This window comes from Pectinophora gossypiella, chromosome 13 (genome assembly GCF_024362695.1).
Source record: "Pectinophora gossypiella chromosome 13, ilPecGoss1.1, whole genome shotgun sequence".
In the NCBI taxonomy this organism is placed as follows: domain Eukaryota; kingdom Metazoa; phylum Arthropoda; class Insecta; order Lepidoptera; family Gelechiidae; genus Pectinophora; species Pectinophora gossypiella.
Genome location: NC_065416.1, coordinates 1,269,742 through 1,290,170, shown reverse-complemented (window position 1 = coordinate 1,290,170; position 20,429 = coordinate 1,269,742). Strand labels below are relative to the sequence as shown.

At 39.8% G+C, this 20,429-nt stretch overlaps 1 protein-coding gene across 1 annotated transcript in view; it reads left to right on the top strand.

Moving 5' to 3' along the window:
• Positions 1 to 20,429, top strand: part of LOC126371697 (unconventional myosin ID) — a 77,995-nt gene that overhangs the window by 40,695 nt on the left and 16,871 nt on the right. The window contains exon 2 of the mRNA XM_050017001.1: positions 17,159 to 17,339. Coding sequence (XP_049872958.1) covers positions 17,159 to 17,339 — 181 coding nt within the window. The remainder of the gene's footprint in view (positions 1 to 17,158; positions 17,340 to 20,429) is intronic.

The following is a 20,429-nucleotide window of genomic DNA, read 5'->3' as shown; positions in this document are numbered from 1 at the left end:
CTTAACAGTACTTAAATGAAATGAAATATATTTATTTACTCGTTCTAGAGTGGTAAATATAAATCTAATTAAAATAAAACATGTGAAAAATTATTTTATTGTGTATTGCAATGCACAATAAAAGTTCTTCATTCAACCATGTAGTGTACGAATATTAAATAACTAGATGTCGCGTGGTTCGCTCGCAGCAAGCTGCTCGCGTGTTTTGTTTTCCCGCCATTTTTTTACCGCGATAGAATTTGACCAAGACTAAAATAGGTCTCGTGAAATCAAAAAAGTTCTAGGTGCTATAGTTTTGCCAGGCCGTAGGGGGACTCCCTGATGCGGAGCAGTTTTCCAAGATGACGTTCTGATCACACCCCTATACATATTTTTTACACCCGAGACATTTTCTGGAAAAACAAAAATTTATATGGCGGCCATCTTGTTTTCGGCCATTTTGTTTTTTTTTTTTCACGGGCGATAAAATTTGACCAAGATTTAAATAGGTTTCGTGAAAACAGAAATATTCTAGGTGCGATAGTTTCGCTAGGCCGTAGGGTGTCTGCCTGATGCGGAGCAGTTTTCGAAAACCTTGAAGTATACTCGTACTCTACATGACGTTCCGATCAAAACCTTTATACATAATTTTTATACCTGAGGCATTTTCAGGAAAAACGAAAAATTTGTATGGCGGCCATCTTGATTTTCGGCCATTTTGTTTTTTTTTGACCAGCGATAAAATTTGACAAAGATTTAAATAGGTATCGTGAAAACAAAAATGTTCTAGGTGCGATAGTTTTCCCAGGCCGTAGGGTGTCGCTTTGATGCGGAGCAGTTTTTGAAGATCGAGCAGTATTGAAATACTCAACATGACGATCCGATCACGTTCCTATACATCATTTTCACGCCCGAGGCATTTTCAGGAAAAAAGAAAAATTTGTATGGCGGCCATCTTGAATTTCCGCCATTTTGATTTTTTTTCAACTGCAATTAAATTTGACCAAGATTATAATAGGCCTGGTGGAAAAAATAATGTTCTAGGTGCGATAGTTTGGCCAGGCCGTAGGGTGTCTCACTGATGCGGAGCAGTTTTTCAAGATCAAGCAGTTGTTTCATATTAAGCTTGACGTTCCGATCACACCTCCCATACATCATTTTTACCTCCGAGACATTTTCTGGGAAAACCAAATTTTGTATGGCGGCCATCTTGTTTTTCCGCCATTTTGATTTTTTTTCACCGACGATAAAATTTGACCAAGAATTAAATAGGTTTAGTGAAAAAAGAATCCTTCCCGAAGCGATAGTTTTGCCAGGCCGTAGGGTGTCTCCCTGATGCGGAGCAGGTTTTCAAGATCGAGCAGTATTTCCATACTCACCAAAACGTTCCGATTACACCCCCATACACAGTTTTTACCCACGAGACATTTTCCGGAAAAATAAAATTTTGTATGGCGGCCATCTTGTTTTTCCGCCATTTTGATTTTTTTTCACCCACAATAGAATTTGACCAAGATTTAAGTAGGTATTGTGAAAAAAGAATCGATCCAGGTGTGATAGTTTTGCCAGGCCGTAGGGTGTCTTCCTGATGCGGAGCAGATTTCCAAGATCTGGAAGTTTTCCCATACTCACCGGGAGGTCCAGATCACACCCCCCATACATCATTTTCACCCCCCGACGCTCCTTCTGGGAGAACAATTATGTCAGTGAGTGAGTGAGTCAGTCAGTCAGTGGGTTTGTAGCTATATATAATATAACTAGATGTCGCGTGGTTCGCTCGCAGCAAGCTGCTCGCGTGTCTTGTTTTCCCGCCATTTTTTTACCGCGATAGAATTTGACCAAGACTTGAATAGGTCTCGTGAAATCAATAAAGTTCCAGATGCGATAATTTCGCCAGGCCGTAGGGTGTATCCCTGATGCGGAGCAGTTTTCGAAAACCTGGAAGTATACCCGTACTCTACATGACGTTCCGATCAAAACCCTCATACATAATTTTTATCCCAGAGGCAATTTCAGGAAAAACTAAAAATTTGTATGGCGGCCATCTTGTTTTTCCGCCATTTTGTTTTTTTTTCATTCACAGTAGAATTTGACCAAGATTTAAATAGGTTTCGTGAAAAAAAATATTGTTCCAGGTGCGATAGTTTTGCCAGGCCTTAGGGTGTCTCCCTGATGCGGAGCAGTTTTCGAAAACCTGGAAGTATACCCGTACTCTACATGACGTTCCGATCAAAACCCTCATACATAATTTTTATCCCCGAGGCATTTTAAGGAAAAACTAAAAATTTGTATGGCGGCCATCTTGTTTTTCCGCCATTTTGATTTTTTTTCACTCACGATAGAATTTGATTAAGATTTAAATAGGTCCTGTGAAAAAATAATCGTTCCAGGTGCGATAGTTTTGCCAGGCCGTAGGGTGTCTCCCTGATGCGGAGCAGATTTGAAGAAAGAGAATAGTCTCCATACTCAACAAGACACTCCGATTACACTCCCATACACAATTTTTACCCACGAGACATTTTCTGGAAAAATAAAATTTTCTATGGCGGCCATCTTGTTTTTCCGCCATTTTGATTTTTTTTCACCCACAATAGAATTTGACCAAGATTTAAATAGGTTTCGTGAAAAAAATATTGCTCTAGGTTTTATAGTTTTGCCAGGCCGTAGGGTGTCTCCCTGATGCGGAGCAGTTTTTCAAGATCGAGCAGTACTGAAATACTCAACATGACGATCCGATCACATCCCTATACATCATTTTTACCCTCGAGGCATTTTCAGGAAAAACGAAAATTTTGTATGGCGGCCATCTTGTTTTTCCGCCATTTTGGTTTTTTTTCACCAGGGATTGGATTTGACCAAGATTTAAATATGTTTCGCGAAAGAAAAATTGCTCCAGATTTTATAGTTTTGCCAGGCCGTAGGGTGTCTCCCTGATGCGGAGCAGATTTTGAAGATAGAGAAGTGTTTTCATACTCCACAAGACGTTCCGATTACATCTCTATACACAGTTTTTACTCCCGATGCATTTTCTGAAAAAACAAAATTTTGTATGGCGGCCATCTTGTTTTTCCGCCATTTTGATTTTTTTTCACCGGCCATAGGATTTGACTAAGAATTAAATAGGTTTTGTGAAAAAAGAATTGTTCCAGGTGCGATAGTTTCGTCAGACTGTAGGGTGTCTCCCTGATGCGGAGCAGTTTTCCAAGATCTGGAAGTTTTCCCATACTCATCGGAAGATCGTGATCACATCTCCCATACATCATTTTTACCCCCCGGCGCTCCTTCTGGGAGAACAACCCTGTCAGTGAGTCAGTCAGTCAGTCAGTCAGTCAGTCAGTCAGTACATGGGTTTGTAGCTTTATATAATATAACTAGATTTCGCGTGGTTCGCTCGCAGCAAGCTGCTCGCGTGTCCTGTATTAGTTCGAAGCTATGTATGGCGGCCATCTTGTTTTTCCGTCATTTTTTACCGCGATAGAATTTGACCAAGACTTGAATAGGTCTCGTGAAATCTAAAAATTTCTAGGTGCTATAGTTTTGCCAGGCCGTAGGGTGTCTCCCTGATGCGGAGCAGTTTTCAAAGATGACGTTCCGATCACACCCTTATATATATTTTTCCTTGAGACCTTGAGGAATTTTCTAGAAAAACAAAATTTTGTATGGCGGCCATCTTGTTTTTCCGCCATTTTGTTTTATTTTTAACGGTGATTGGATTTGACCAAGATTTAAGTACGTATAGTGGAAAAATAAATGTCACAAGTGCGATAGTTATGCCAGGCCGTAGAGTGTTGCCCTGATGCGGAGCAGTTTTCAAAGATCGAGTAGCATTTCCATAAACATCTTGACATCCCGATCACACACCTGTACATCATTTTTACCCCCGAGACATTTTCTCGTAAAACAATTTTTTGTATGGCGGCCATCTTGTGTTTCCGCCATTTTGATTTTTTTTCACCGGCGATTGATTTTGACTAAGATTTTAATAGGTTTGGTGGAAAAAAAATTGTTCCAGGTGCGATAGATTTGCCAGGCCGTAGGGTGTCTCCCTGATGCGGAGCAGTTTTCGAAAACCTTGAAGTATACCCGTACTCTACATGACGTTCCGATCAAAACCTTCATACATATTTTTTATCCCTGAGGCATTTTCAGGAAAAACGAAAAATTTGTATGGCGGCCATCTTGATTTTCCGCCATTTTGATTTATTTTCAGCGGTGATTGAATTTGACCAAGAATTAAATAGGTTTCGTGAAAAAAGAATCGTTCCAGGTGCAATAGTTTTGCCAGACTGTAGGGTGTCTCCCTGATGCGGAGCAGCTTTCGAAGATCGAAAAGTATTTCCATGCTCAACATGACGATCCGATCAAATTCCTCACACATATTTTCAACCTCCGAGGCATTTGCGGGAAAACGAAAATTTTGTATGGCGGCCATCTTGATTTTCCGCCATTTTGTTTTTTTTTCACCGGCTTTTGAATTTGACCAAGAATTAAGTAGGTTTAGTGGAAAAAAAAATGTTCTATGTTTGATAGTTTTGCCAGGCCGTAGGGTGTCTCCCTGATGCGGAGCAGATTTTGAAGATAGAGAAGTGTTTTCATACTCCACAAGACGTTCCGATTACATCTCCATACACAGTTTTTACTCCCGATGCATTTTCTGAAAAAACAAAATTTTGTATGGCGGCCATCTTGTTTTTCCGCCATTTTGAATTTTTTTCACCGGCGATTGGATTTGACCAAGTTTTAAATAGGTTTTGTGAAAAAAGAATCGATCCAGGTGCGATAGTTTTGCCAGGCCGTAGGGTGTCTCCCTGATGCGGAGCAGTTTTCCAAGATCTGGAAGTTTTCCCATACTCACCGGAAGATCTTGATCACACCCCCCATACATCATTTTTACCCCCCGACACTCCTTCTGGGAGAACAACCCTGTCAGTGAGTCAGTGAGTCAGTCAGTCAGTACATGGGTTTGTAGCTATATATAATATAACTAGATTTCGCGTGATTCGCTCGCAGCAAGCTGCTCGCGTGTCTTGTTTTCCCGCCATTTTTTTACCGCGATAGAATTTGACCAAGATTTAAATAGGTCTTGTGAAGAAAGAATCGTTCGAGGTGCGATAGTTGCGCCAGGCCGTAGGGTCTCTCCCTGATGCGGAGCAGTTTTTGAAAACCTTGAAGTATACTCGTACTCTAGATGACGTTCCGATCACACCCCTATACATCAATCTTACCTCTCAGACATTTTCTGGAAAAACAAAATTTTGTATGGCGGCCATCTTGTTTTTCCGCCATTTTGATATTTTACCACCAGAGAATAGATTTGACCAAGATTTAAATAGGTTTTGTGAAAAAACAATCGTTCCAGGTGCGATAGTTTTGTCAGGCCGTAGGGTGTCTCCCTGATGCGGAGCAGGTTTTCAAGATCGAGAAGTATTTCCATACTCAACAATACGTTCCGATTACACCCCCATACACAGTTTTTACTCACGAGACATTTTCTGGAAAAATAAAATTTTGTATGGCGGCCATCTTGTTTTTCCGCCATTTTGATTTTTTTTCACCGGCGATTGAATTTGACCAAGATTTAAATAGGTATTGTGAAAACTAAAAAGTTCCAGGTGCGATAGTTTCACCAGGCCGTAGGGTGTCTCCCTGATGCGGAGCAGTTTCTGAAGATCAGGAAGTATTTACATACTCAGCAAGACGTTCCCATAACAACCCTATACATCGTTTTTACATCCGAGACATTTTCTGTAAAAACAAAAATTTGTATGGCGGCCATCTTGTTTTTCGGCCATTTTGATTTTTTTTTACCGGCGATAAAATTTGACCAAGATTTTATTAGGTTTGGTGAAAAAAGAATCGTTCCAGGTGCGATAGTTTTCCCAGGCCGTAGGGTGCCGCCCTGATGAGGAGCAGTTTTTGAAGGTCGGGAAGTATTTCCATACTCAATATGACATTTTGATCTCATCACTCTTACATCACATTCACCCCGAGGCATTTTCGAGAAAAACGAAAATTTTGTATGGCGGCCATCTTGTTTTTCCGCCATTTTGATTTTTTTTCACTGCCACTTGAATTTGACCAAGGTTTAAATATGTCTTGTGAAAACCAAAAAGTTCTAGGTGCTATAGTTTTGCCAGGCCGTAGGGTGTCTCCCTGATGCGGAGCAGTTTTCGAAGATCTAGCAGTATTTCCATACTCAACAAGACGTTCCGATTACACTCCCATACACAATTTTTACCAACGAAACATTTTCTGGAAAAACAAACTTTTGTATGGCGGCCATCTTGTTTTTCCGCCATTTGGATTTTTTTTCACCCACGATAGAATTTGACCAAGATTTAAATAGGTTTTGCGAAAAAAAATTTGATCCAGGTATAATAGTTGCGCCAGACTGTAGGGTGTCTCCCTGATGCGGAGCAGTTTTCCAAGATCTGGAAGTTTTCCCATACTCATCGGAAGATCTTGATCACACCCCCAATACATCATTTTGACCCTCCGACGCTTCTTCTGGGAGAACAACCCTGTCAGTGAGTCAGTCAGTCAGTCAGTCAATAGGTACATGGGTTTGTAGCTATATATATTATAATAATAATAACTAGATGTCGCGTGGTTCGCTCGCAGCAAGCTGCTCGCGTGTCTTGTTTTCCCGCCATTTTTTTACCGCGATAGAATTTGACCAAGACTAAAATAGATCTCGTGAAATCAAAAAAGTTCTATGTGCTATAGTTTTGCCAGGCCGTAGGGTGTCTCCCTGATGCGGAGCAGTTTTCCAAGATGACGTTCCGATCACACCCCAGTACATCGTTTTTACCTCTGAGACATTTTCTGGAAAAACAAAAATTTGTATGGCGGCCATCTTGTTTTTCGGCCATTTTGTTTTTTTTTTCACTGGCGATAAAATTTGGCCAAGACTTTAATAGGCTTCGTGAAAACAAAAAAGTTCCATGTGCGATAGTTTCGCCAGGCTGTAGGGTGTCTCCCTGATGCGGAGCAGCTTTCGAAGATCGAAAAGTATTTCCATACTCAACATGATGTTTTGATCACATTCCTCATACATCATTTTTACCCCCGAGGCATTTTCGGGAAAACCGAAAATTTTGTATGGCGGCCATCTTGTTTTTCCACCATTTTGGTTTTTTTTCAGCGGGGATTGGATTTGACCAAGATTTAAATATGTTTCGCGAAAGAAAAATTGGTCCAGGTTTTATAGTTTTGCCAGGCCGTAGGGTGTCTCCCTGATGCGGAGCAGTTTTTCAAGATCGAACAGTTTTTCCATACTCAGCTTGACGTTTCGATCACACCTCCCATACATCATTTTTACCTCCGAGACATATTCTAGAAAAAAGAAATTTTGTATGGCGGCCATCTTGTTTTTCCGCCATTTTGGTTTTTTTTCACCAGGGATTGGATTTGACCAAGATTTAAATAGGTTTCGTGAAAACAGAAAAGTTCCAGGTGCGATAGTTTTGCCAGGCCGTAAGGTGTCTCCCTGATGCGGAGCAGATTTTCAAGATCGAGCAGTATTTCCATACTCAACATGATGTTTCGATCACATTCTTCATACGTCATTTTTACCCCCGAGGCAGTTTCGGGAAAAACGAAAATTTTGTATGGCGGCCATCTTTTTTTCCCGCCATTTTGATTTTTTTTCACCGGCACATAAATTTGACCAAGATTTAAGTAGGTTATGTGGAAAAAAAAATGTTCCGAGAGCGATAGTTTTGCCAGGCCGTAGGGTGCCGCCCTGATGCGGAGCAGTTTTCGAAGATTGAGAACATTTTCCGTACTCGACAAGACACTCCGATTACACTCTCATACACAATTTTTACCCCCGAGACATTTTCTGAAAAAACAAAATTTTGTATGGCGGCCATCTTGTTTTTCCGCCATTTTGTTCTTTTTTCTCCGGCGATTGGATTTGACCAAGATTTAAATAGGTTTTGCGAAAAAAAAATTGATCCAGGTATAATAGTTGCGCCAGACTGTAGGGTGTCTCCCTGATGCGGAGCAGTTTTTCAAGATCTGGAAGTTTTCCCATACTCATCGGAAGATCTTGATCACATCTCCCATACATCATTTTTACCCCCCGGCGCTCCTTCTGGGAGAACAACCCTGTCAGTGAGTCAGTCAGTCAGTCAGTCAGTCAGTCAGTCAGTACATGGGTTTGTAGCTTTATATAATATAACTAGATTTCGCGTGGTTCGCTCGCAGCAAGCTGCTCGCGTGTCCTGTATTAGTTCGAAGCTATGTATGGCGGCCATCTTGTTTTTCCGTCATTTTTTACCGCGATAGAATTTGACCAAGACTTGAATAGGTCTCGTGAAATCTAAAAATTTCTAGGTGCTATAGTTTTGCCAGGCCGTAGGGTGTCTCCCTGATGCGGAGCAGTTTTCAAAGATGACGTTCCGATCACACCCTTATATATATTTTTCCTTGAGACCTTGAGGAATTTTCTAGAAAAACAAAATTTTGTATGGCGGCCATCTTGTTTTTCCGCCATTTTGTTTTATTTTTAACGGTGATTGGATTTGACCAAGATTTAAGTACGTATAGTGGAAAAATAAATGTCACAAGTGCGATAGTTATGCCAGGCCGTAGAGTGTTGCCCTGATGCGGAGCAGTTTTCAAAGATCGAGTAGCATTTCCATAAACATCTTGACATCCCGATCACACACCTGTACATCATTTTTACCCCCGAGACATTTTCTCGTAAAACAATTTTTTGTATGGCGGCCATCTTGTGTTTCCGCCATTTTGATTTTTTTTCACCGGCGATTGATTTTGACTAAGATTTTAATAGGTTTGGTGGAAAAAAAATTGTTCCAGGTGCGATAGATTTGCCAGGCCGTAGGGTGTCTCCCTGATGCGGAGCAGTTTTCGAAAACCTTGAAGTATACCCGTACTCTACATGACGTTCCGATCAAAACCTTCATACATATTTTTTATCCCTGAGGCATTTTCAGGAAAAACGAAAAATTTGTATGGCGGCCATCTTGATTTTCCGCCATTTTGATTTATTTTCAGCGGTGATTGAATTTGACCAAGAATTAAATAGGTTTCGTGAAAAAAGAATCGTTCCAGGTGCAATAGTTTTGCCAGACTGTAGGGTGTCTCCCTGATGCGGAGCAGCTTTCGAAGATCGAAAAGTATTTCCATGCTCAACATGACGATCCGATCAAATTCCTCACACATATTTTCAACCTCCGAGGCATTTGCGGGAAAACGAAAATTTTGTATGGCGGCCATCTTGATTTTCCGCCATTTTGTTTTTTTTTCACCGGCTTTTGAATTTGACCAAGAATTAAGTAGGTTTAGTGGAAAAAAAAATGTTCTATGTTTGATAGTTTTGCCAGGCCGTAGGGTGTCTCCCTGATGCGGAGCAGATTTTGAAGATAGAGAAGTGTTTTCATACTCCACAAGACGTTCCGATTACATCTCCATACACAGTTTTTACTCCCGATGCATTTTCTGAAAAAACAAAATTTTGTATGGCGGCCATCTTGTTTTTCCGCCATTTTGAATTTTTTTCACCGGCGATTGGATTTGACCAAGTTTTAAATAGGTTTTGTGAAAAAAGAATCGATCCAGGTGCGATAGTTTTGCCAGGCCGTAGGGTGTCTCCCTGATGCGGAGCAGTTTTCCAAGATCTGGAAGTTTTCCCATACTCACCGGAAGATCTTGATCACACCCCCCATACATCATTTTTACCCCCCGACACTCCTTCTGGGAGAACAACCCTGTCAGTGAGTCAGTGAGTCAGTCAGTCAGTACATGGGTTTGTAGCTATATATAATATAACTAGATGTCGCGTGGTTCGCTCGCAGCAAGCTGCTCGCGTGTCTTGTATTAGTTCGAAGCTTTGTATGGCGGCCATCTTGTTTTTTGCCGGCGATTGAATTTGACCAAGACTCGAATAGGTCACGTGAAATCCAAAAAGTTCTAGGTGCTATAGTTTTGCCAGGCCGTAGGGTGTCTCCCTGACGCGGAGCAGTTTTGAAAAACGACATTCCGATCACACCCCTATACATCAATTTTACCTCTGAGACATTTTCTGGAAAAACAAAATTTTGTATGGCGGCCATCTTGTTTTCCGCCATTTTGGCTTTTTTTTCACCGGCGATAAAATTTGACCAAGATTTAAATAGGTTTCGTGAAAAATTTATTGCTCCAGGTTTTATAGTTTTGCCAGGCCGTAGGGTGTCTCCCTGATGCGGAGCAGTTTTCCAAGATGACGTTCCGATCACACCCCAATACATCATTTTTACCTCTGAGACATTTTCTGGAAAAACAAAAATTTGTATGGCGGCCATCTTGTTTTTCAGCCATTTTGTTTTTTTTCACTGGCGATAAACTTTAACCAAGACTTTAATAGGTATCGTGAAAACAAAAAAGTTCCAGGTGCGATAGTTTCGCCAGGCTGTAGGGTGTCTCCCTGATGCGGAGCAGCTTTCGAAGATCGAAAAGTATTTCCATACTCTACATGATGTTTCGATCACATTCCTCATACATCATTTTTACCCCCGAGGCATTTTCGGGAAAAACGAAAATTTTGTATGGCGGCCATCTTGTTTTTCCGCTATTTTGATTTTTTTTGACCGGCGATAAAATTTGACCAAGATTTAAATATGTTTCGCGAAAGAAAAATTGCTCCAGGTGCGATAGGTTAGCCAGGCCATAGGGTGTCTTCCTGATGCGGAGCAGTTTTTCAAGATTGAGAAGTATTTTTATACTCAACAAGACGTTCCGATTACAACCCCATACACAGTTTTTACCCCCGAGACATTTTCTGGAAAAACAAAATTTTGTATGGCGGCCATCTTGTTTTTCCGCCATTTTGATTTTTTTTCACCCACAATAGAATTTGACCAAGATTTAAATAGGTTTTGCGAAAAAAAAATTGATCCAGGTGCGATAGTTTTGCCAGACGGTAGGGTGTCTCCCTGATGCGGAGCAGTTTTCCAAGATCTGGAAGTTTTCCCATACTCACTGGGAGGTCCCGATCACACCCCCCATACATCATTTTCACCCCCCGACACTCCTTCTGGGAGAACAACTATGTCAGTCAGTCAGTCAGTCAATAGGTACATGGGTTTGTAGCTATATATAATATAATAAATTAATAACTAATAAAATCTAACAGAACGAAAAACCCGTTTGTCTGCCAAGACTCTTATTCTCGGGAACGCGTAGAGTGAAATTCAAGAACATAGAAACAATGTACGTTGATGTCAATACGCGTGATATAACACAGTGCAATACAAACTAGTATTAAATAGTTGATGTAATGTATCGGAGACATTGTTACATCAATATTGTTTACTCGTCATGGAGATAGTAATATGTTACTAATAATGTTGTGTAACAGTTAGCCAATGATGTAAGACAGTGTTGTCGAATATTCGATTATAGACTAAGTAATCGATTATTTACAACAAAATAATTTAAATATTTCTCAAGCAAGAACTTAGTTTAGGATACGATGGTTTATTATATCTTAGAGACAATGTACAACCATGTAAAATTGTAAATGTATAAGTCAAGTAAGCTGTACGTCTTTTTGAAAATAAACAATTTATTGATTATATGGAAATGCCTATCGATTATAATCGATATAATTGTAGAATTTTCAATATCTATATTAGATACACCTTACCGCTAATCTATTTAATCGATAGGTACTTTCGGCTTAGAAAATTATCGATTATTAATCGATATACAGTCGATTATCGCGCAATAATGTAAGTATGTTATATTGAAAGCTAGGAGTTGAGACTGTTTCACAGTATCGCCTATGTACGCTTAGAACATCATCACAGCAAGGACAGAGGGCAATTATATAATAAAAGTGGCCATATCTTTGGACTGTATCTTTGTTTTTACAGCGTCAAAGGACCGCAGACAATCATCATCAGCATCACTAATTTAAGAGCCACGGTCTTGTCAGTGTAGCATTCTCCATGCTACTTTTTAGGGAGAAATAGAGCAGTGGTTTCTCTCTTGCCTTCTGCCCCGTAGTACTCTGTCTGACGCGAGTAGGATGGCGGCCAGAGTAGTCTATTTCAAAGCCGTAATAGGACTCCTGTCCTCCGCCTCTGAATAGTACTGACAGTTACTGCTGCTCTCTGTCAGACATAATCATAATCATTTATTGCAAGTCACAGTTTTACATAGGTTCTTCTTCTTCTATCGTGTGGGTTGTGAGGTGGATTTCCAACCCCATCAACCCTGGTGTCAGGGTTATTATTGAGCCGCCAAAGGCCCCTAACATGGCTCAAGTAACGACTACTAACTTGCATCAGTGAGTAGTATCCGGAACCAACGGCTTAACGTGCCTTCCGAAGCACGGATCATCTTACTTTCGGACAATCTGGATATCAGCCTGTAATGTCCTAACCAAACTAGGCATAAGCAGAACATTTGTTAAGTGGTCGGTATTTATATAAATAAAATAAGCTATAAATAATTATCTATTTAACAATTTATGTGACATATTAGTATTAGATGTTAATTTCGACTTGATATCTCCACGCAATACAGAGAAGGATCCTGAATTCTTGACAGACGGACAGACAATAATGTGCTCCTGTAAGAGTACCGTTTTTTCCTTTTGAGGTTCGGAACCTAAAATAAAATAAAAATGAATTTATTTCTGTAAATTAGTTACAATTATTGGACAGGTCTCCCCAGTAACTAAAATCAGATACTTGTGTTGGGACTGTAATTGTAACTGATTTACAGAAATAAATTCATTTTTATTTTTAAAAGCTTAGCAACCTTATAGAATTTTTAAATTCCAATCAAATTAGTTTTAGATATAATTATGTGAGCTGGTCCACTTCCGTTTGTACTATTATTCGCGGGACATTTTGTATATTTGACTGTTATGTCCTGCCTTACAATACACTGGCTATTCACAATAGGTTGTCGTAGTATTGAACTTTAGTAGGTATATCGACCGTGAATGCATGAATGCGTGTGTAGTGTACTCTGATGTGGAGATAAACAGGAACACAAACAAATAAACAGGATAATACAGGGTGTTAGTGACATCGTAACGAAAGCTTTGAGGAATGATTCAAACCATAATTTTCCGTCGCAAAAGTATGGAATTGCAAATAATTAAAAAACACTATAAAAAAAATAATATTTCAGACAGATGCCCATATTTGTTAGTATTACAAAAACTTAAAAAAACTTAAAAAACTATGTTAGTAGTGACAAAACAAAACAAAATTTAATTTAAATATTTGCCAGGCCCGCCTGATGCACTAGGCACATGCATATGTGCATGTACCCAGTGCATCATAAGCGGACAATCTGGCTTATCGCTAATTACCTTCAGGATGGTGTTAGCGCTGGCACGCACTCTATGCATAAGTGAGAAGACACGCTTACATAAGTACTACTACACATAAGTTTCTGACAGGAAATTCGACTTGATATCAACTCAGAATCATGGTCTGAATCATCCCCCAAAGTTTTCGTTACGGTGTCACTAACACCCGTACATACATGACATCATAACAAATACTGAGGGGTATGATTCCACTTGATATTAACTCAGAATCATGAGCCGAATCATCCCCCTCAGTATTAATTACGGTGTTGCTAACACAGTGTATTTATTTTCGTATTGCAAGTATGTTGAGGCAATGTTCGTTTTTAAGGCTACTTGCCGTGTTAGTTTTACTGAATTGCTGCCGCTGTAATAGTAAAAAAATATACAATTATACACATACGTAAATAATCTCAACCCCGTAATCCTTAATGGGGTGGGCAGAACCACAAGTAATCAAAGACAACTTGCTGCCACGTTTGATACGAAGTCCTAACATGGATTTTGATGAACCTTATATTGACAAGAAATCAGCCTATTGCCCATAACAATTGTACAAAACATTACTTAATTCCGTTTTTCTTTCGAAGTAGTAAAGTACCTACCTATGTTAATAAACTTATTAAATCTGTTGCTAAAAATCTCTAATCCCACCAAAATTCCAAAATGCAGAATGAATATCATATTTGAAACTGGTTCCTGTATACATTAAAAAAACAATTGGATATAAAAAACAAACACACAGGCCTAAAGAGTCTCCTTAATTCCACAGGGAAGGTAACTTTTACAATACTTAAATACTTTCCCCGTGGTCTAGTGGTTAGAGCGTTAGGCTCACGATCTGGAGGTCCGGGTTCGATTCCCGATGGGGACATTGTCGAAATCACTTTGTGAGACTGTCCTTTGTTTGGTAAGGACTTTTCAGGCTTGAATCACCTGATTGTCCGAAAAAAGTAAGATGATTCCGTGCTTCGGAGGGCACGTTAAGCCGTTGGTCCCGGCTACTAGCCGTAAAAACACCTCCACCAACCCGCAGTGGAGCAGCGTGGTGGAATATGATCCATACCCCCTCCGGTTGATTGAGGGGAGGCCTGTGCCCAGCAGTGGGACGTACCTATGGCAGTTTATGTTTTATGTTTTATGTAAATACTTTCCAAACAAATGAGAAAAGTTGAAATACCAACATTATTTTCCAATTATAAGTTGTAATATTATACTCGAATGTATTAATTTAATATCGATACGATTATGTGCGAAGTATTATCGATTCCGATACTGGAGCCATTAAGATAACTTTGATAAAAATATACAACTGTTACTGTAATAAACGTTTTTACATTAAGTTCTTATAATCAATAAAAAAAGGAATAAAATGTTGAAATGTCTTTATTTAATTAAAGTTCTTTTTGGTTGAGGAGCTCGGTGGCGCAGCGGTTAACGCGCTCGGTCTGCGATTGTTGAAGTTAAGCAACTTTCGCAAAGGCCGGTCATAGGATGGGTGACCACAAAAAAAGTTTTCATCTCGAGCTCCTCCGTGCTTCGGAAGGCACGTTAAGCCGTTGGTCCCGGTTGCATTAGCAGTCGTTAATAACCATCAATCCGCACTGGGCCCGCGTGGTGGTTTAAGGCCCGATCTCCCTATCCATTCATAGGGAAGGCCCGTGCCCCCAGCAGTGGGGACGTCAATGGGTTGATGATGAATTAAAGTTCTCAATTAGCTGATGAAAGTTGGCATTGTTGGTATGTTGTGGGCATGTAATGAGGAGGGATGAATATGAATATATAACGAGGAAGGTTATGAGTATGAATGTGGATGGATATAGGATTAGGCGACTTCCCAAGAAAGTGTGGATGGATTGTATAAAGAAGGATATGTGTGTGGAAGGTGCGAGTATTGATATGACGACTTACAGAAATGAATGTTTCTTGTTTTTTTCCTATTGTGTTCTGTTGTTATTACTCTGTATTGGGCTGGTTTTCCCTTCGCGGGTTGGCAGGTCAGACAGGCAGTCGCTTTTGTAAATAACCAGACTTGTCAAATCTTCAGGTTAGGTAACCGGGCCCCGTGAAAAACGGGATAAATCATTTCTCATCTTTCACATTTGGTAACATTGCGCAGTACACAATTACTTTTATATGGTTTGTATAAGCTTTTTATGACTGGTGTCACCACGTCGCCCTGAAGCGGCTGGCTCCTCTACCTCGCCACTAACCACAGCTTTCCTTTCCTCTAACCTGAGTATAATACACATTTTCCATGCGTGGATTATCTTTGACCGTCACTTTCTAATAAACTAGCGGTTTAAACTTCCACATTCTAGCTAAGTTAATGTCATTATCTTTATCAAGATTTTCACCATCGTTCGTAATAAGTAATAACATAAGACAGCATCACGGCTGTATCCCCGAACGGGTAGGCAGAGGTGTTTAGTAGGTATGTAATGTACACCCATTTCCCACCAGCTATGTGTTAATTTCCATCTAATAACGGGCGAACCTATTGCCTTGTAAATTGATTATTTATACGTATATGATTCAAACATAAATTCAAACTCATAAAGTCGAATTTGGAGGTTCAGAGCTCGAGCCGGTATTCGAACCCGCAACAGGGGCCTTCGTCCGTGAGGACAGGGCTATTTTTATCGCCCAAGTGCGAGCGAGACAGACAATCCGCGCTGTTCTCTTTTCCCCTTAGCGGCTTAGCCATTTATGACTAAAGTAAGACCCAGAGGGGGTGAGGTAGGCGCCCGATACGAATCGGTGCGGGGCGGAGATTTCCGTTCTATACGTATTATTATCCTTTATTCTATGCCTACAGTAGGTAGTTAATATTCTTTATTTATGGAGAATAATGAATAAATCGCTGTTTAACTCACGGATGTACAACAAGCTCTTGTCAGTAGAGTTCTCTGTATTTTACTGTGCTGTACTATCCGTTTTTCAATAAAGTATCTTCTTCTATCGTGTGGGTTGTGAGGTGGGTGACCAACCTCATCACCCCTGTTGTCAGGGTTATTATCCGCCAAAGGCACCCTGACGTGACTCAAGTAACGACTACGTACTTACATGAGTAATAAAGTAGCTGTAAATTTTATTCAAGTGTTTCAGCAATAAAATCTTTTCTCTAATCTAAATTTTTTTATTTACTAAAAGTACAAAACATGTGCAAAAAATTTCTTAATTAACATCTACATAACTTAAAATAACTTACTTTAGGCATTAAGATTATAAATAATTAAAACTATACTACTAAAACTAAATTCTTCTTCTTCTTCTTCTAGTGCCTGTCCATTACTGGACGTTGGCCGTCAGCTTTGAGAACTCTTCTCTGTCAGAAGCAAGACGAAACAGCTGTTCTACGGTTGTAACGCCGGTCCATTCGCGGATGTTCCGCAGCCATGACTTCTTCCTCCTCCCTCGACGTCTTTTCCCTTCAATTTTGCCCATCATAATTAATTGAAGCAGCTGGTATCTTTCATTCCTAAGAATATGCCCCAAATACGCTACTTTCCGTTTTTTGACAGTTTGCATCAATTCCGGGACATACCGACGCGTTGGAGAACCTTCATATTGGTGACTTTCTGGGTCCAGCTTAGCAAAACTAAATTAAAAAGCTCAATTAAAGATGCTCCCTTTTATCACCTCTCGACCGAATGTGCCCATCACGCTCGCAGCGTTGCCCCGTTGGAAGTAGCTGTTAGTTTTGACTAAAGTACTATATTAGTACTTATATTTTACGACATACTTATTAGTTAGTAATGAAGTACGTTATGGTTACCAACTATGTGTAATGTTTGTTATGTATTTACCAACATATTCTAACCTGTTCCTCTCTTGTTCCAGGTTCCAACACAACAAAATCTACACATACATCGGCGAGGTGCTGGTGTCAGTGAACCCGTACAAGACACTAGACATCTATGGCCCTCAGCAGATGGCCCAGTACAGGGGCCGCGAGATGTTCGAGGTCCCCCCACATGTCTACGCTGTTGCCGACGCCTGCCAGAGGGTGTTGCGACAACAGGTGGGAATCTTCTCTTCTTCTAATCCTTTCATTCCCTGTTGGGATGTCATCATCATCAATTCAAGAGCCACGCTTTTGTCGGTGCAGCATTTTCCATTCCAGTCTATCAAAGGCCAATTCCTTGACTTCCCCATAAGACACGACGTTAACCTTTTCTTTAATCTTCCTCCCTTTCCTTCTAGCTTTCCTTCTATGATGTTTTAATAAATTCGTCGTCTCTTATTAGGTGTCCAATCATCTTGCCTCTTCTGTTATCAATAATGCTCAGTATTTGTCTCTTTTCCCTTACTCTTACTAGCACTTCCTCATTTTTAACCCTTTCTGTCCCTTCTTGTCCTTTTTTTGTTTTTGTTTTTTTGACCCTTTGTGGCCTTTTTGTCCCTTTCTGGACGGGATGTAGGGCTCAAAGAACCGATTTCCACTCCTCGCGATCTTTTGCAGCGACTGTAGCTTACTCCCATGACATGCCGAGAGCCATAGAGACAGCAGGACAGAGAGGTGAGAATGACAGTTCTTATTTAGGTATGCGTCGTGGCCAGATCTTAGAATTGATCACTTTATGATGTGTTCGATTATTTCATAAAATGGTCGTACAGTCATGAGCAATACAATGTACCCACTTTAGGACTCTGTCGCACTAACATATTTGACATTTATTATTTTATTTATTATTTGACAGTTCAATTTGTCAAAAAAGTTAATGTGACATGGTACCAAAGTGTATACAACAATAACAAATAACACTTGTTGGCCACCTCATGATGTAGTTTGGGCACATTGGGGGTAGGCAGGGGCCACCGAAGTAATCCCGAGGGAGCGAATTTTTCAAAAAATCTCGGCGTGGAACGACTTCATGTAAGGTTCGGGTCTTTACGGTTCAGCGCATGTTGCGAATAATATCGAGGCTTTGACCAATAGCCGTACGACGTCTATCCATGTAGATAGCATTCGCTGTGTCTATTGGTCGAAACCCTCGACCCCCGCGGCGTAGTTGCCGTGGCTGATACCTTAATTTTTTGTACCAAGTTCGAGCCCTCAGCACTCTGCATTTGTCCGGCCAAGTAGTTAAAGCCACACGCGGCAATTCTACATTAAGTCACGTTAAAACAAAGGTCTCTGTACCGTCGAAATATAGTACTTAAATTGTCGGTACTATAGACACTTTAATAGCCATGCTATAAAACGCTAAGCGAAGAGACATTGGCGGCTGAATTATATTTTATAGACCATCAGTTATAAGCCCTTTGTAAGTACCTATTAAAACTCTTGATTTGATTGGAAAGCGTAGGCTAAGCTTCAGTGTAGAAGTGAGAAACAAAATAATTGTTTCGAGAAATCCTTTAGTAGTTCGCGACGTTTGACAGAGGGGTCATTGGCCTCAGTTACGAGGTCAAGATTAATTTTATTGAAAGGTTATTGGCGGTTATGTACTTTTTTTTGACGTGACTTATTGTAGAATTGCCGCAGATGGCATTAATTACTTGGCCGGACAAAAGCGGTTATGAATAGATTTGTAGAACTTTGTATCAAAAGTGTCCGAAAATTGCCTTCCAATAACTTGTGGCTCTGCCCACCACGTTATTGATTACAGGTTTATTGTATCTACATTTCAAACAGGGAATAAATTATGTAACGTCATTGGTAAACTCCAATAGACAAGCTAGTTTCAATTGTTTTGTTGAAGAAAATCACATCTGTTTGCATTGCGCACTTACTTTTATATGCGCAAATGTCAAATTGCAATATTGCTTTCTTCGATGAATTGCTTCGATGTGGCCATTTTAACTCCCAGATCAGATATGACTGATCCACCAAGACGAGCAAAGCGAAGCGCAAGAGCAGAGGCACTACCTACCTTTATACCTCGAAACGTTTCGTCGATTTTTTGGACCCTAATAACTCTGGTTTGGATTATACCAGACAAACCAAATTCTCAGGATATGCAGCAGTCAAATGCATAGCTGTTATACTTTAGATTTTATTGACATGTAAAAAACCCCGATTTTGACACTAACTGACTCACTAACGCTCATCATAATTATATGGTACTACCAGATGTCTTAGAAGGCTGAAATTTCGGATGTTAGTATTAGTACACAAACAACAAGAAAATTTTAAAACTTCGAACTTTTACTCTCTAAACAAAGACAAATTTATTAATGCGGTCGAGAACTTATATGAAAATGTTTTTGTTGGGATTATGAATTTTCAGAAAAGCGCTTACATTGTAATAAATGTAGTATACAGATGGAAGTATTACTTTTAGCTTGCAGCACATTTAGTCAAAAGGCGACGATACATATATTTTTGCCCATTCACCTCTGTCTTACTCCAAACGTTACGGAAACTCAAACAGAATTGTATCCGTCGCGATGAGAACTGTAATTGGAGGTGCTATCGTGAGAAAATCAGCAGTTTAACTTCAAAATGTATCAGCAATTTCCGCGTAATATTACGTGTGGAGTTGTGAATTGTGAGGAACGCTGAGGAATTCCTATAACTGCTTCATTCACGCTTCATTGTAGGATTTTTTGTCAGTAAGCTTATTTAAATCAGTTTAAGAGCGATAATAAATCTTTCAATCACTCGTTAATCATGACTTAGGATTCAAAGAAAAAAAAATCCTTATTATTACTATACTGTGAGCGTTATTTGTAGGGTCATAATAATGTTTGTGAAAATATTGTCGAAAGATTGAACAAATCTTAGTTTTTTGACAGACAGAGCAAGTCCCATTCGAGTTAAGATCAGAGTACAGTAATTATAAGGTCGATTTTTCTAAACTCGATACTAATTCTGTCGGTGGTATATCGTCAAATCAAAATCAAATCAAATCATTTATTGTATGAATTTGGGTACATAATTTGGTCTTAAAATTAATCTTATGGCTAAGTCCCACCAAACTCTATCTTTGTAGACATATTCAAACATTATTTACAATACGGGAAAAAGAACATTCATTCACAAATACAGATAAAAGCCCTCTGCCCTTTGCCCTCTGTCAATTTTCTGTCAATCAGGATATGACTTAGTACCGTGGTTTTCTTGCAGCTTCTTTTCCCCGGCTATACAGGTTGTGAGAAGCTGTAG